At 39.2% G+C, this 15,575-nt stretch overlaps 1 protein-coding gene across 6 annotated transcripts in view; it reads left to right on the top strand.

Annotated features, from left to right (window-relative positions):
- The window catches only part of ppfia4 (PTPRF interacting protein alpha 4), a 696,847-nt gene that overhangs the window by 585,821 nt on the left and 95,451 nt on the right, over window positions 1-15,575 (top strand). For all 6 annotated transcript variants that reach the window (XM_072563249.1, XM_072563254.1, XM_072563250.1 and 3 more), the window contains exons 6-8: window positions 1,608-1,829; window positions 5,512-5,658; window positions 8,096-8,230. In XM_072563249.1, coding sequence (XP_072419350.1) covers window positions 1,608-1,829; window positions 5,512-5,658; window positions 8,096-8,230 — 504 coding nt within the window. The remainder of the gene's footprint in view (window positions 1-1,607; window positions 1,830-5,511; window positions 5,659-8,095; window positions 8,231-15,575) is intronic.

Genomic DNA, 15,575 nt, shown 5'->3' with positions numbered 1-15,575 from the left:
CTTTCATCAGAACTGGGAAAAGTAAAAGATGAAATTGATTTTTTAACAAAGGGTTCATGAAAGGGACAAAAAGAAAAAGAGAAGGTATGTTGTAATTGAATGAAGTCTTAATAACTCAGTATTAAACTATGAGGGGCAAACATCTAATATTTCTCTCCTTAGTCTCATAATTGTGTTGTTTGATAGGTAAAATGACAAGAGAGAAGGAATGAAAAAAGAATGTGAGGACAACAGATGCTGGGGATCAGAGTCGAAGAGTGTGATGCTGGGAAAGCATAGCTGGTCAGGCAGCATCCGAGGAGCAGGAAAATCTGATGAAGGGGCTTGTGCCCAAAACGTCGACACTCCTGCTTCTCGGATGCTGCCTGTCTGGCTGTGCTTTTCCAGCACCGCACTCTTCTGGAAGGAAAGATAGAGTGAGTATTCCAAGGCCAAATAAAAGATGAACCAGAGCTGGGAAAATAAATGAGAAATTGCTAGAGAAATTCAGCAGGTCTGGCAGCACATGTGGGGAGGAAATAGAGCTAATGTTTTGAGTTCTGAATGTTTCTGTGTGGTTATGATGAGTCACCGGATTCAAACAATAACTCTGCTTTCTACCACAGATGCTGCCAGAAGTGCTGAATATTTACAACAATTTCTGTTTCACTTCCAAAATGTCCAGCATTCGCACTTCTTTGGTTTTATTTAAATGTACCCAAATCTAATGTGCTGCTGACTGCAAACAAAAATGCAACATAAAGCAAACAAAACTGGGATAGAGATTAAAGTCTACTGTAGCTAAATAGTGGCTGCAAAATGCCTGATAAAATGACGCGGTGCTGTTCCTCAAACTTACATTGACCCTCACTGGAACCATGCAATGGGCTAAAGATAGGGATGACAGTCTAAAAGCAAGTTGGAGAATTAAAATTATAGGCTGTCAGAAGCTCAGGGTCAGGCTGAGTAGTTTTTATCTGTACTGTTTAAAGGACATCTCTGACTGGTAGGAGGAGTAAAAACATTTTGCTGTCCTTTTACAGAACTAGCACAAATACTAATCACTCGGTCTGCCATAGGCTGTGCACTTTGGGTAACTAAACATTGTGCATTGAACATTTTCTGAAAATACCACAGCATTAATCAGGACTAATTTTCATAATTTTGTTGGTGAGAAATTTATGACTTATTGTTTTGAACAAATATCTTTCAGTTGCGGTTAAGTTTCTCTTGCAAATTAATTTATTGCATGTTGTAATTGAATGAAATCTTAATAACTCAGTATTACACTGTGAGGGGAAAACATCTAATATTTCTCTCCTTATGTCTCATAATTGCATTGTTTGAATTTTCAAAGTGATTTATTAAAGATGATGTAAAGGATTTGGATGTCTTCAGGTTAAATTAATTTCGACATGAACCTGTAATGAGAACCTGCTTATCAGTAAAGATGACTTAAGTATAGCTGAGTTGGTAATTGGAAATACTTCATTATTAAGCTGGCTTTATTATGTGATGTTACACTTTTGTCTTTAAAATTGTATCTCTTAATCATTATGGTCCCCAATGTTGACTGTACATAGAACACCTTGTAGATAATGCCTGCTGTTCTGCCATTAACATTGCAGAGACTTTCAAATGGATCAATTGATCCCAACGATGAGGTCAGCCAGGTTGTGGAGATGCAGGATTTACTGGAGAAACAGAACTTTGAGGTGACCCAGATGAAAGAGCGTGTGTCTGTCCTATCAGCACGTGTGGCAGAGCTGGAGGAAGATCTGGACACTGCCAGGAAAGATTTGATCAGATCAGAGGAAATGAATAACAAGTACCAGCGAGACATCAGGGAGGTGAGGTGTGATCTCATTGAAATGGTCTCAAATGCAAATAATTAAAATGTACCATTTTTCTGTACATCGTGTGAAAAATGTTTTTGTCTGAAATGTGAACAAAGTTTTATAAGTGTTTGTATTTGCCTGATTGTTCGTATTTTGAGTATCAGGAATCTTCAGTGTGAAGATTTTTCACAAGTATTTATGGAAGCTGCAATAATTTATTGTTGAGAATTTTTCCCCAGTAATTCTGTGTCTGGAAATTGGGTCAAACTATGATTAAACATTCCATAAACCTCACAGATATACTGGATTCCATATCGCTGCATGCAAAAAATTGCTGCCTTTAATTACTAAATGATTGAAGATATTCTGTATTTTACTTTTCCCCTGCCATCACATTTCTTTGATTACCGTCATTTGCTGGGGCAAGAGTGACAGGCCTTTTATTCTGAGTCTGATGAGGTAATTTTGAACAGGTTAGAATAGAGGCATGACAGTGGTAAAGATTCACTGTCCATAAGACCATAAGACATAGGAGTGGAAGTAAGGCCATTCGGCCCATCGAGTCCACTCCGCCATTCAATCATGGCTGATGCGCATTTCAGCTCCACTTACCAGCGTTCTCCCCGTAGCCCTTAATTCCTCTAGACAACAAGAATCTATCAATCTCGGCCTTGAAGACATTTAGCGTCCCGGCTTCCACTGCACTCCGTGGCAATGAATTCCACAGGCCCACCACTCTCTGGCTGAAGAAATGTCTCCGCATTTCTGTTCTGAAATGACCCCCTCTAATTTTAAGGCTGTGTCCACGGGTCCTAGTCTCCTCGTCTAACGGAAACAATTTCCTAGCATCCACCTTTTCCAAGCCATGTATTATTTTGTACGTCTCTATTAAGTCTCCCCTTAATCTTCTAAACTCCAACGAATACAATCCCAGTATCCTCAGCCGTTCCTCATATGCTAGACCTGTCATTCCAGGGATCATCCGTGTGAATCTCCGCTGGACACGTTCCAGTGCCAGTATGTCCTTCCTGAGGTGTGGGGACCAAAACTGGACACAGTACTCCAAATGGGGCCTAACCAGAGCTTTATAAAGTCTTAGTAGTACATCTCTGCTTTTATATTCCAACCCTCTTGAGATAAGAGACAACATTGCATTCGCTTTCTTAATCACAGACTCAACCTGCATGTTTACCTTTAGAGAATCCTCGACTAGCACTCCCAGATCCCTTTGTGCTTTGGCTTTATTAATTTTCTCACCATTTAGAAAGTAGTCCTTGCTTTTATTCTTTTTGCCAAAGTGCAAGACCTCGCACTTGCTCACGTTAAATTCCATCAGCCATTTCCTGGACCACTCTCCCAACCTGTCTAGATCCTTCTGTAGCCTCCTCAGTACTACCTGCCTGTCCACCTAACTTCGTATCGTCGGCAAACTTCGCTAGAATGCCCCCGGTTCCCTCATCCAAATCATTAATATATAATGCGAACAGCTGTGGCCCCAGCACCGAACCCTGCGGGACACTGCTCGTCACTGGCTGCCATTCTGAAAAAGAACCTTTTATCCCAACTCTCTGCCTTCTGTTAGACAGCCAATCCTCAATCCATCCCAGCAGCTCACCTCGAACACCATGGCCCCTCACCTTGCTCAGCAGCCTCCCGTGTGGCACCTTATCAAAGGCCTTTTGAAAGTCTAGATAGACCACATCCACTGGGTTTCCCTGGTCTAACCTACTTGTTACCTCTTCAAAAAATTCCAACAGGTTTGTCAGGCATGACCTCCCTTTACTAAATCCATGTTGACTTGTTCTAATCAGACTCTGCTCTTCCAAGAATTTAGAAACCTCATCCTTAATGATGGATTCTAGAATTTTACCAACAACCGAGGTTAAGCTGATTGGCCTATAATTTTCCATCTTTTGCCTTGATCCTTTCTTGAACAAGGGGGTTACAACAGCCATCTTTCAATCATCCGGGACCTTTCCTGACTCCAGTGACTCTTGAAAGATCTCAACTAATGCCTCTGCTATTTCCTCAGCCACCTCTCTCAGAACTCTAGGGTGTATCCCATCGGGGCCAGGAGATTTATCAATTTTAAGACTTTTTAACTTTTCTAGCACTATCTCTTTCGTAATGGCAACCATACTCAACTCAGCCCCGTGACACCCTTTAATTTTTGGGATATTACTCATGTCTTCCACTGTGAAAACTGGCGCAAAGTACTTGTTAAGTTCTCCTGCTATTTCCTTATCTCCCATCACTAGGCTTCCTGCATCAGTTTGAAGTGGCCCAATGTCTACTTTTGCCTGTCGTTTGTTTCTTATGTACTGAAAGAAACTTTTACTATTATTTCTAATATTACTGGCTAGCCTACCTTCATATTTGATCCTCTCATTTCTTATTACACTCTTTGTTATCCTCTGTTTGCTTTTGTATCCTTCCCAATCTTCTGATTTCCCAATGCACTTTCAATGCAGAAGAATTTTCATATTGCGAGTTCACATTTGGCATTCTTATTGTGGTGAATAGAGAGAGAAGGAGGGATAGACTCCCTCAATTGCTCCATAATCCTGATTATTGAACTCAGATTTTTCTAGCTTCTTGGTTTTGGGTCCTTTGATTATTACCCTTAGTGCACACACTGTTATACTGTATGTGGAAGCAGGAAGCTGCTTTATTGTTTGTGCCTTGACTAGACCACAGCTCTTTAATCAAGTAATAGAAAATGTATGAGCAGAGTCTAGATGACCCGCAAACGATTATTCTACTATCTGCAAGATCTTCGGTTTAACCATTTCCCAAGAAACAAATTCATACATGCAAAGCTGAGATTGGGAACTTATCATGAGATAAAGTTTCCTCTTTCCTCTAGGTACAGAGAAATCATAAGCACTATAAAATCTTGCTATATCTGATTATTACCCCAATTTTAACTTATACAAGAGCTTTACAGCTGTAGACATGCTCAGAACTAAGTACCTGTGTGGCCAAACCACAGTTTAGTTGCCTGACTGTCCATGTCAGACTTTGACTCACCTTTTAGATTCCAGGGCTAAAGCAAAAAACTTTGGAGTTGTGGGTCTCCAACCATAGAAAGTTACGAAGGCAGGGAACAAGAAATAAGTGGTGTTGAGGTTTGACTTGAACTGTCCAGTCTACTGGATGGCAATGACGTACCATGACCTAACTGATGTTGGTGGGCTTGAACATCAAATTTCATTTTCTCAGTTCCGCACTTCTAAATGAATGACAAAATTTATCAGCTGAATAATTTTGGAGTTTTTAAGTTGTTGATTCTGAATCACAGGTCTAAAGCTGGTAAAGAAATTTCAGACTGTCCCAGCATGCTGCACAATCAAAAGAAACTTTGTGTCTGAAGTGCATGCAGTGTTGTTATTCAGATAAACATGTAGCAAGGTATCAGTGAGCCATGAGATGAATTCCAGTTAGTTTTTTTAATTGTGTTGATTGACAGAGAAATATTGGCTCAGGGACTAGGGGGAAAGTGCCTCAACTTCTCTTTATATGGTACCTTTGGCATTTGTATGTCCAGTTAAGCACAGCTCTGATAATGCAGAACCAAGCTCATTACTGCACTGAAGTATCAGTCTTGATTGTCAAAGGATTTGAATCCACAACCTTCTGGCCTGAGATGAGAGTGTCCTGGTGTTAATTTAACATATACTTTTGTTGGTTTTAGGCAATGGCACAGAAGGAAGATATGGAAGAAAGAATCACAACACTTGAAAAGCGTTATTTGGCTGCACAGAGAGAGTCCACGTCAGTGCACGATCTTAATGACAAACTTGAAAATGAACTTGCAAATAAGGAGTCTCTACACCGCCAGGTAAAATGCTTTTAGTTGATTTTAAAACTTTTTATTTTCAAGCATGGAACAATGAAATGACCATCACTCCAAGAATTGGGCATGTTTTTGGTGAAATGTTCAGGGTAGCTGTTTAAAATAGAATGCTCAGTAGATGAAGCTGTTATAATACATATGCACTCAAGAGAAACCATTTCTCCTCTTGCTCTGCTTCAATACAAACAGGGCAATGACTTTCTTGACAGCTTTTGTAAGTAATTTGCACAGGGTGAGTTAGGTTAACTCTACCCCTCAGTGAAAAACGCGCTTGTCCATTCTCTGATAACCTGCCGAAGATTGAAAATGCACTATATAATAAATCTCTTATTTTATCATATGTTCAGCCACAGTGCATTAAAGTACTCACCTATATCATGAGGCTGACTAGTCAGCAGCACTTGTAATGAAAGAGTGCCCATGTCAGCGGTGAACCGCATATTCCTGCATGATGAATGTGATCCAGGGGTCACAGTCTAAGGAAATGGGTGAGGCCATTTAGGACTGAGATGAGGCAAAATTCCTTCACCCAGAGAGTGGTGAGCCTGTGGAATTCACTGCCACAGAAAACGGTTGAGGCCAAAACACTGACTGTTTTCAAGAATTTGTTAGATATAGTTCTTAGGTCTAAAGGGCTCCAAGAGTTTGAGGCAAAAGTGGGAGCAGTATACAAAATTGGATGATCAGCCATGATCACGTTGAATGGAGAACAGGCTCAAAGGGCCAAATGTTCTTATTTTCTATGTTTCTATGAGTGAAACAACCAACTTGGAGGTGTGGGGTCAGTGACAGAATTCAACCAATGTTGTGGCTTAAATCTTTAGTCTCTTAATTGCTATACCCTGTTGTTTATCTTTTTTAAATTGCCACCACAAATTGTTTCTGAACTACTAAACATTTTGATTACAAAGCTACAGGAGGACTGTGTTGGTGCGTTAAGATTCTGTCATGTGACTGCAGTTGCTCACTGCATGGTTTATGCTTGGGATGAGGAGGTAGTCTTTGGTCATCTGAGAATGAAGAAATTCATCTTCTTTGGTGTTGTCTAGATTTTGGATCGCTGATGTTGACTTCTTTCTGGTCCAGTACTGCCTACCTGTTTTCCCCCTAGATGTCGTATAATGTGTTCAATGGGTATATCGAGTGGATCTGTAAGAAGTTGTCCAAGATCAGTTTTTATCTCAAAACAAAGGGAAAATGTCATTTGTCCTATTGGCATTTCAGATGCAAATGTAGTTTGCATAATTCCTCCCTACTTACAGCATCAGAAAACAAATTATCATTGTTAAAAATTATAGTATGTTGTTTGGAAAGAACAATAGATGGAGAACAAAAATGAAACAGGTGGCAGTATAGACATGCTATTTTAATCATTGAGAGATATTTTCCTCTGTCTGCTAATTTTAATCATTGAGAGATATTTTCCTCTGTCTGCTAATTTTAGTTGTCGAAGTAAATGCAAAGTGTTGTACTTTGCTTGTCAGCTCCAGGCTGTCTCTCCAGTATTCATTATAAATTGATAGATAAAATTCAGAATTTAATAACACCAAGTTGCACTGCAGGATTTAATGCTTATGGTTTCCAAATGTATAATAAATGAATTGACTAACTTCATTTAACATCCTTCATCTATTAAAAGGGCATGAAATGCAAATGATGATGAAATGCTAGTGGTGTAAAAATAGCCATATTTTTGCTTCTTTTCAATTTTTACTCAGCTGTTTAATGTACAGATAATGCAAGTTAAGAGACATATAATTTTTTTTTGTTTGTTTCATCTTCAAATGGAATGGAAAAAGACGAGGTGAGAGGGCTGGAGGTGAACCATGCTGGTTGAATGCACCATGTGGGTACATTTTTACTCTCTCAATTATTGCTTAGTTCAGGATCTATGTGTCAACCAGATCTTGAAGCTAAGCAAAGAGCCCAGTGCTCCACTCAAGAATAAAGGTAAAACTGGCATTAATTGGTCCAGACTCTGACAGATCACCAGATCCGATTAAGTAACAATGTTTGCAAATGCTGAAGGGGAAATTTCTAGTCCCAGACTCAGTTGTAGTGAGTCAGAGATGAAATGAGAAGCAATGGTTTAGGGTATAATTAAATTTAAAAATGCCTTGTTTTAGTTCTATGTACATTAATGAAAAATAACCTAATTTAAACAATACTTTGTAGAGTAGTTTTAATACAAATTTTCAAATTAAAATTAAACTTCAAATTGATTTGTATGATGCAAATGCTTGATGGATTCAAATAATGAAGGGATTGACTCAGGTGGTTGACAGAAAGTGGGCTATGTTTTTTTTCTAAGTACTTCCTACCCCCTTGCAGAAAAGGAAAAGAAACTTCAAAACATCTTCCAGCAGAATGCATGTTACTGTAGCACTCGTGTACTACTAACGCATTGTTCTCTTTTAAATAGAGTGAAGAGAAGAATCGACATATCCAAGAACTGTTGGAGTTGGCTGAGCAAAAGCTACAACAGACGATGAGGAAGGCTGAGACATTGCCTGAGGTGGAGGCTGAACTTGCACAACGGGTTGCAGCTTTAACCAAGGTGTGTGCTGTCAGTGTGGTAACCAGTTTTCAAATAGGCAGGGAACTCTCCGAATGAAGCCTATAAAAGCATTTTTTTAAACCTTGATTCAGTTTTTTGTTATTTACACCAAAAGATAAATGTTTTTGAATGGAGTCCAAAACCTTAGTTCAAGCTATATTTCAGTTAACCACAATTTATAGAACTCTTACATGACTGATTAGCAGCTCCCCATATTTAAACAGCCAGTTTTCACCCAATTAACCCTTAAACAATATATCAATCACCTTAGGCATCCTTTTAGATCTTATTAGATGATAATATTTTTCATCCCTCTTTTGAAAAGATTTTTGAGTTTGTGTTTGTTGATTTGGGATTTGAAGTATGAAATCTTATGACCTACTTGAATAGTTTGAGAAAAAAAAGTTAGAAAAAGAGTACTGTGGTGATAAAGCACAGCTCTGGCCGTGATATTTCATTCTTCATCTGAAGGTTAGAAACTTAACTAATTAACGGTTTGTCTGTCATTTTGCAGTAGTTACAGCTGCAGAGCTTCACTTCATTAAATTTTCTAAGAACACTTTTGTTCTGATTGACTTTAAACTGTCCATTTAAAGCTCGTTGCAAATATCTGTACATGACAGACCATGTAATGCTTAACACCCTTAGTGGAGACATTTTCCCATCTGCCTTCATTTTGTTCGATCTCTATACCTTTATTAGAATTTCAGCTCAGAATAATAACAATTTGATTTCAGCAATTGAAGTACTAAAGTACTATCATTCGTAAATTGATGCTAATTTACAACTTCATGCAATGCTGTTGATGTTGCCCAGCTTGTAGCTACTCCTACCAGGAAACCTACTGTAACATATGCCATGTTTGTCTGGCTTGCACCATCCTCACACACTCATTGTAGATAGTCTGCAACTATTCTGACATTTGTCATTTAGCTACACCCTTTTTCTATTCCCTTTTTCTATTCCCCTCCACGTTGTCCTCTAGCAGAGATCTCTGTAGCTTTCCAGCTCTGATCAGTTGGCCAAAATACTGACATTTTATTTCCTGGATGCCTCATTTTAACATTCCATTTGCTCATGCGATTTCAAGTGCCTTGGTTATAGTAGGGGATATTAACTTTCCAAACATAGACTGGGACTGCCATAGTGTTAAGGGTTTAGTTGGAGAGGAATTTAAGTCTGTACAAGAAACTTTTCTGATTCAGTATGTGGATGTACTAGAGAAGGTGCAAAACTTAACCTACTCTTGGGAAATTAGGTAGGGCAGGTGACTAAAATGTCACTGAGGGACTATTTTGGGGCCAGCGACCATAATTCTATTAGTTTTAAAATAGTGATGGAAAAGGATAGACCAGGTCTAAAAGTTGAAGTTCTAAATTGGAGGAAGGCTAATTTTGATGGTATTAGGCAAGAACTTTCAAAAGCTGATTGGGCACAGATGTTTGCAGGTAAAGGGACGGCTGGAAAATGGGAAGCCTTCAAAAATGAGACTCGATTAGATTTCCTACAGTATGGAAAAAGGCCATTCGGCCCAACAAGTCCGCACTGACACTCCAAAGAGCAACCCATCCAGATCCATTCCCCCACCCTATATTTACCCCGACTAATGCACCTCACACTATGGGCAATTTAGCATGGCCAGTTCACCTGACTTGCACATCTTTTGGATTGTGGGAGGAAACGAGAGCACCCGGAGGAAACGCAGGAAGAATATGCACACTCCACACAGACAGTGCCCGAGGCAGGAATCGAACCCGGGTCTCTTGCACTGTGAGGCAACAGTGCTAGCAACTGAGCCACCATGCCGCCTAATGAGAGTCCAGAGACAGTATATTCCTGTTAGGGTGAAAGGAAAGGCTGGTAGTTATAGGAAATGCTAGATGACTAAAGAAATTGAGGTTTTGGTGAAGAAAATGATGGAGGCATATGTCATGTATCAACAGCAAAGATTGAGTGAATCCTTAGTAGGTAATAAGGAGTAGGAGTATACTTATGAGGGAGATCAGGAGGGCAAAAAGGGGACATGAGATAGCTTTGGCAAATAGCTTTAAGGAGAATCCAAAGGGATTCTATAAATACATTAAGGACAAAAGGGTAACAAGGGATAGAAAAGGGCCCCTCAAAAATCAGCAAGGCAGCCTATGTGTGGAGCTGCAGGAGATACTAAAGCTATATTTTGCATCAGTGTTTACTACGGAGAAGGGCATGGAAGATATAGAATGTGGGCAAAGAGATGGTGACATCTTCAAAAATGTCCATATTACAGAGGAGGAGGTATTGTATGTTCTAAAACGCATAAAGGTGGATAAATCCCCAGGACCTGATCAGGTGTACCCTAGAACTCAATGGGAAGCTAGGGAAGTGATTGCTGGGCCCCTTGCTGAGATATTTGTATCATCGATAGTCACAGGTGAGGTGCTAGAACACTGGAGATTGCCTAACATGGCACCACTATTTAGGAAAGTTGGTAAGGAAAAGCCAGGGAACTATAGACCGGTGAGCCTGACGTCGGTGATGGGCAAATTATTGGAGGGAATCCTGAGGGACAGGATGGACATCTATTTGGAAAGGCAAGGACTGATAGTCAGCATGGCTTTGTGCATGTGAAATCATGTCTCACAAACTTGATTGAGTTTTTTGAAGAAATAACAAAGAGGATTAATGAGGGCAGAGTGGCAGATGTAATCTATATGGACTTCAGTAAGGCATTCGATAAGGTTCTTCATGGGAGGCTGGTTCACAAGGTTAGGTCTCACTGAATACAGGGAGAACTAGCCGTTTGGACACAGAACTGGCTCAAAGGTAGAAGGCAAAGGGTGGTGTTGGAGGGTTGCTTTTCAGACTGGAGGCCTGTGACCAGTGGTGTGCCACAAGGATCGGTGCTGGGTCCACTGCGTTTCGTCATTTATCTAAACAATTTGGATGTGAACATAGGAGGTATAGTTAGTAAGTCTGCAGCTGATACCAAAGTTGAAATTGTAGTGGACAGTAAACAAAGTACAACAGGATCTTGATCAGATGGGTCAATGCGTGGAGAAGTGGCAGATGGAGTGTAATTGGGACAAATGTGAGGTGCTGCATTTTGGAAAAGCAAATCAGAGCAGGACTGAGTGCAGGTTCATCATTCCTGGAAAGTGGAGTCGCAGGTAGATAGGACAGTGAAGAAGGCATTTGATATTCCTTCTTTCTTGGTCAGAGCATTGAGCACAGGAATTGAGAGATCCTGTTGCAGCTGTACAGGACATAGGTTAGGCCACTTTTACCTGCAATTCTGATCTTCTTCCAATTGGAATTGTGAAATTTGAAAGGGTTCAGAAAAGACTTACAAGGATATTGCCAGGGCTGGAGGATTTGAGCTATAAGAAGAGGCTTAATAGGCTGGGGTAGCTTCCCTGAAGCGTCAGAGGTTGAGGGTGACCTTATAGAGGTTTATAAAATTACGAGAGACATGGATAGGGTAAAAAGACAAAGTCTTTTCCCTAGGGTGGGGGTGTCCAGAACTGGAGAGCAAAACATCTTCACAAATTTACATATGGCTATTTTGATCCTTCTAACTTCTGCATCACGTTTGCACTCTTCTGTTGTCATTTCTTATAATGGTTTATTTTTGTCTTATGTTTGAGCCGAATCTATATTCTGGACATGTCGGTTTATTTGATCAGTGATATTTTGATTCTGGTTATATTCCCAGTGCACCTTAAGTGTGCTGTGTACTTGTTTTCAGCTTCTACCAGATCCTATTCTTTGACTATCTGTCTGTGTGCAGATTGAATACTTTCAACAACTGTGCACAGCCTTGTTGTACACCTCACTTTGGTTAATGTATGTTTGATTCACTGTCTTGTAGCCTGTTGCGTCCTACTTTGTCCCACTAGAGACTCAGGAAAAAAAATTACATCTTTCTTCTAAACATCACAGTTCAGCAACATGTTTCTTTGAGATATCATCTATGAAGCATATCTAAATATTCTTATTCACTTTGAGGTAGTTACCCTTTTTTTAAAAAGTAAGGATCAAGTATGAATATTTCAGGATGGATAATCAGAATAATCAGTTATCAGAACAAGAAACAGAGGCAAATGAAATATCTTGAAAGAAGCATACAACATGTTGGAAAGGGAACATTGGGAAAAGGAGAAAATGAAAGCGCTGGATGTTTCATGAATCCAAGCAATGATGCTCGAGAAGAAATACACCTGAATATGATAATATTGAAAATAAAGAATATACAAGATGCAGGCTAAAGATACAGGGTGTTATGGAGTGTGTAATGTAGTATTGGGAATGAAAAGAAATCACAAGATGAGACATATGTATGAGAAGGTGAAATTTTGATGGAAAAAAGAGAATCAGAAAAGGTAATGCGTGTCTAAAAGACAAAGATAGCAAAGTATTGTTTGAAAGGGCTGCAGGAGCAAAACAATGACCAAGATATATGAGAGTTGTGCAATGACTCAAATGAAGGGAATCCTCAAGATATAGAGGCAAATGATGGACAAAGCATAATGATATTAGAGGTAAGGAATGCTTTGAACTTGTTGAGTGCCAGAAAAGCTCTCCAATAAATTAAATCACAATAGAACATCTAAAAGCCCTTGGAGAAACAGAATTGGAAGTGATGACTCAAATTTGTGATCTAATTATATACCAAAGGATAAATTCCAAGTGACTTCAGGCATTCATTATTCATTATGTTACTTAAGAAACCCAAAGCAATGGAGTGCTATCATTTTCGAATTCTGAGCTTAATGAGTCATCTCATTAAAGTGACTTTGAAAATCATAATAGAAAGAAATAAAACACATTTGAAGTAGAGATTTACAAACAGTATGGATTAGGAACAAGAAAGCGAATACTTTACCTAATAACCATTGTCAACAAATATCAAGAACCAAACAAGAATGTTTTTATATATATATAAAAAAATATACTTCATTCCATACTCGGCGAATAGAAAAAGCTTTAAAAAATTCCCTTGTGAACTTTATTTCTATGCTGATTTGGGAAATAGTTTTGATTTTAAAAGGAAACTCCCCTCATATCCTGCTATCTTTTATAGTTGTCTCTGCAAAAAATAAATCAGATGTAGCTCTTAACAAGTACTTGCCAGCTTCAACATTGCTCACAGTACAAGTGGCATTGAAAACTGCAGGGGTAATTCACATGTAAAGTTCATTATTGAGCTAGGTAGTTAACAGTAAAACAGTAGTCCTGTCATTATTTTGGTGCTCTGAAGTTGACCCATTTGCCCTTCCTTCCCAAGAATGATGAAGGCAAGTTGTCTAGTATTGTTTATGTTGCTTAAATCTCTGAACTGTCTGTGAATGTCTTCCAATTTACTTTCTCCAAAGGATGGATTAGATAGTTGCTGGATGTATGAGAAAGCAATAAATTGTATGCTGAATAATGGGGACACAGCCATAAAGCATGTGTTGTGGAGAGATGATTGGTAAAATCCTTTATCTGTGAGAGTTATAAAATAAGAGTTCTATGATGATGCATTAAACAGTTTTCTTGTAATGAAAGGAGAAGTTTCAAACATTTTCTTATTGTAAATTAGCTAAGCTACTAAATTAGTCAATACCAGGAATTAACATTACAATGAAACTCCTCTGCCTTCACTTTTTTTTAAACTTCCATTTTCTACTCCTCTTCCTATTTCAGCATTAACATCATTTATTCTTTTCCTTTAAATTGCCATGATAATTTACTTGGCAATCCACCTTCCCCATCCACATATTATGAAGGAGGAAGAAACTTCAAAAAACAAAGCTAAACTAGCTTTAATGTCTGCTTTTGTCACTAACAAAAAGCCTAATCAAAAATGTTGGGTAGTCACCAACATTTCGTGTAAGGTTTTGGTTTTGTGCAAGCTTTTTTTCCTTGCATTGAACCTTTAATTAGTTTTGTATGGGAGCCCATGTAGTGTTCACTCTGCAACAAGCTCTGCGTGATAACATGGCAACAGGTTATTGGACAAAATTCCCTCTTAGCTTAGAGGGAATGCCAGTGGTCAGGCTGCCAGATCAATCTTTGCAACAAAGATTGTGCCACAGCAAGGAAATGTTTTGCTGTAAATGAGTGAACTCATCAGCGATATGTGCTGTCAGCGTGCTATATTGCAGCAACACAGCAGGAAATTTTGCAGCAGTGCTTCGCGAAAGCCCTGATCACCTCCATCAGAAGCGTAAGGGCAAATCGTACACCACCCTGGCTTAAATACGTATCAAATCCTGGAAATAGTGACGGAACCATGTTGTGGCCCTTGTATGTGTCACTCCACAAATGCAAAAGTACAGGGCAGTTAGTCTCCTTTTTCCCAAGGACAATTAGGGATGGCCAATTAATGCTTGCCTCACCAGTGACACTTGTGGCCTGAGAAATAACACTGAAAACATGTTTAACAATATTCTCAAGGATAAGGTGCTAGTTTCACAGTTTATTTGATATCTTTAAGCTGACAGATTCTTAACAACGTGTTATTAATTGTGTTTGGGACTATTGCAGTATCTAAAACCTGTAGAACATTATTGTCAAGAGACTTACAATGACGTTCAATTTTCAAATATACCGGATTTTCCAATGGCTAGATAGTTGTTTCTGCAGGTGGAAATTGTGCTTTGGGATCCTCTAGAATTCCCACTCTATTTGACTCTGAGGGAATTGCCTGGGAGTTGAAGACTCCCCTCGACAATTCTTAAAACCCTCCAAAAGTATCCATTTAATCAGAGAATTCTGAGAGTTTTACTGCAGTTGGTACTTACTTGGGAAAGGTTAGACAATTAAAAGCTGAGTTTAAATATCTGACTAACTTAATTTGACCCTCCTCCAACTATTCCATGCCACACCTTTCCCACTCCAACTGCACCTCTTCCTAAATCCTTACACTGTCCAGACCCTGACCTGAAATCTGGGCCCAACGCCCACCTTCTCCCCCATCAGGACCTGACACACTCTGTCTCCTCTCAGCACCTAATGTCCTGTGTAAAATCACAGAATATGGCAACTACTGTTGTGGATAAAGGAGGAGAGGTTTGCCTCTCTCCAACTATTCTGCACTATGTGAACAAAGAGGACTAAGGCATACTGCACATTTCTGTAGGATCCATGATTGCAATCTCCTGCTGGAAATGCAGAATTCATTCTTAATGTATAAAAGAGCAGAATGGCTATGTGACCATGAAAAATCCACCCAATATTGGTACCATTTTAATTTAATTTTCATTACATTTGTTGTTAATTCATTGACAAGAAATATCTGTGTGTGGGAATAAGTGAAAAGAAGTTGTCGTTTTTGTTGATCATTTTCAGACCAGGAAGTTTCACACTCGGAATTCCAACAAGC

Source organism: Chiloscyllium punctatum, chromosome 45, assembly GCF_047496795.1.
Source record: "Chiloscyllium punctatum isolate Juve2018m chromosome 45, sChiPun1.3, whole genome shotgun sequence".
Classification (NCBI taxonomy): Eukaryota; Metazoa; Chordata; class Chondrichthyes; order Orectolobiformes; family Hemiscylliidae; genus Chiloscyllium; species Chiloscyllium punctatum.
Note: the sequence above shows the minus strand (reverse complement) of the source record. Positions and strands in the feature narration are given on the sequence as shown.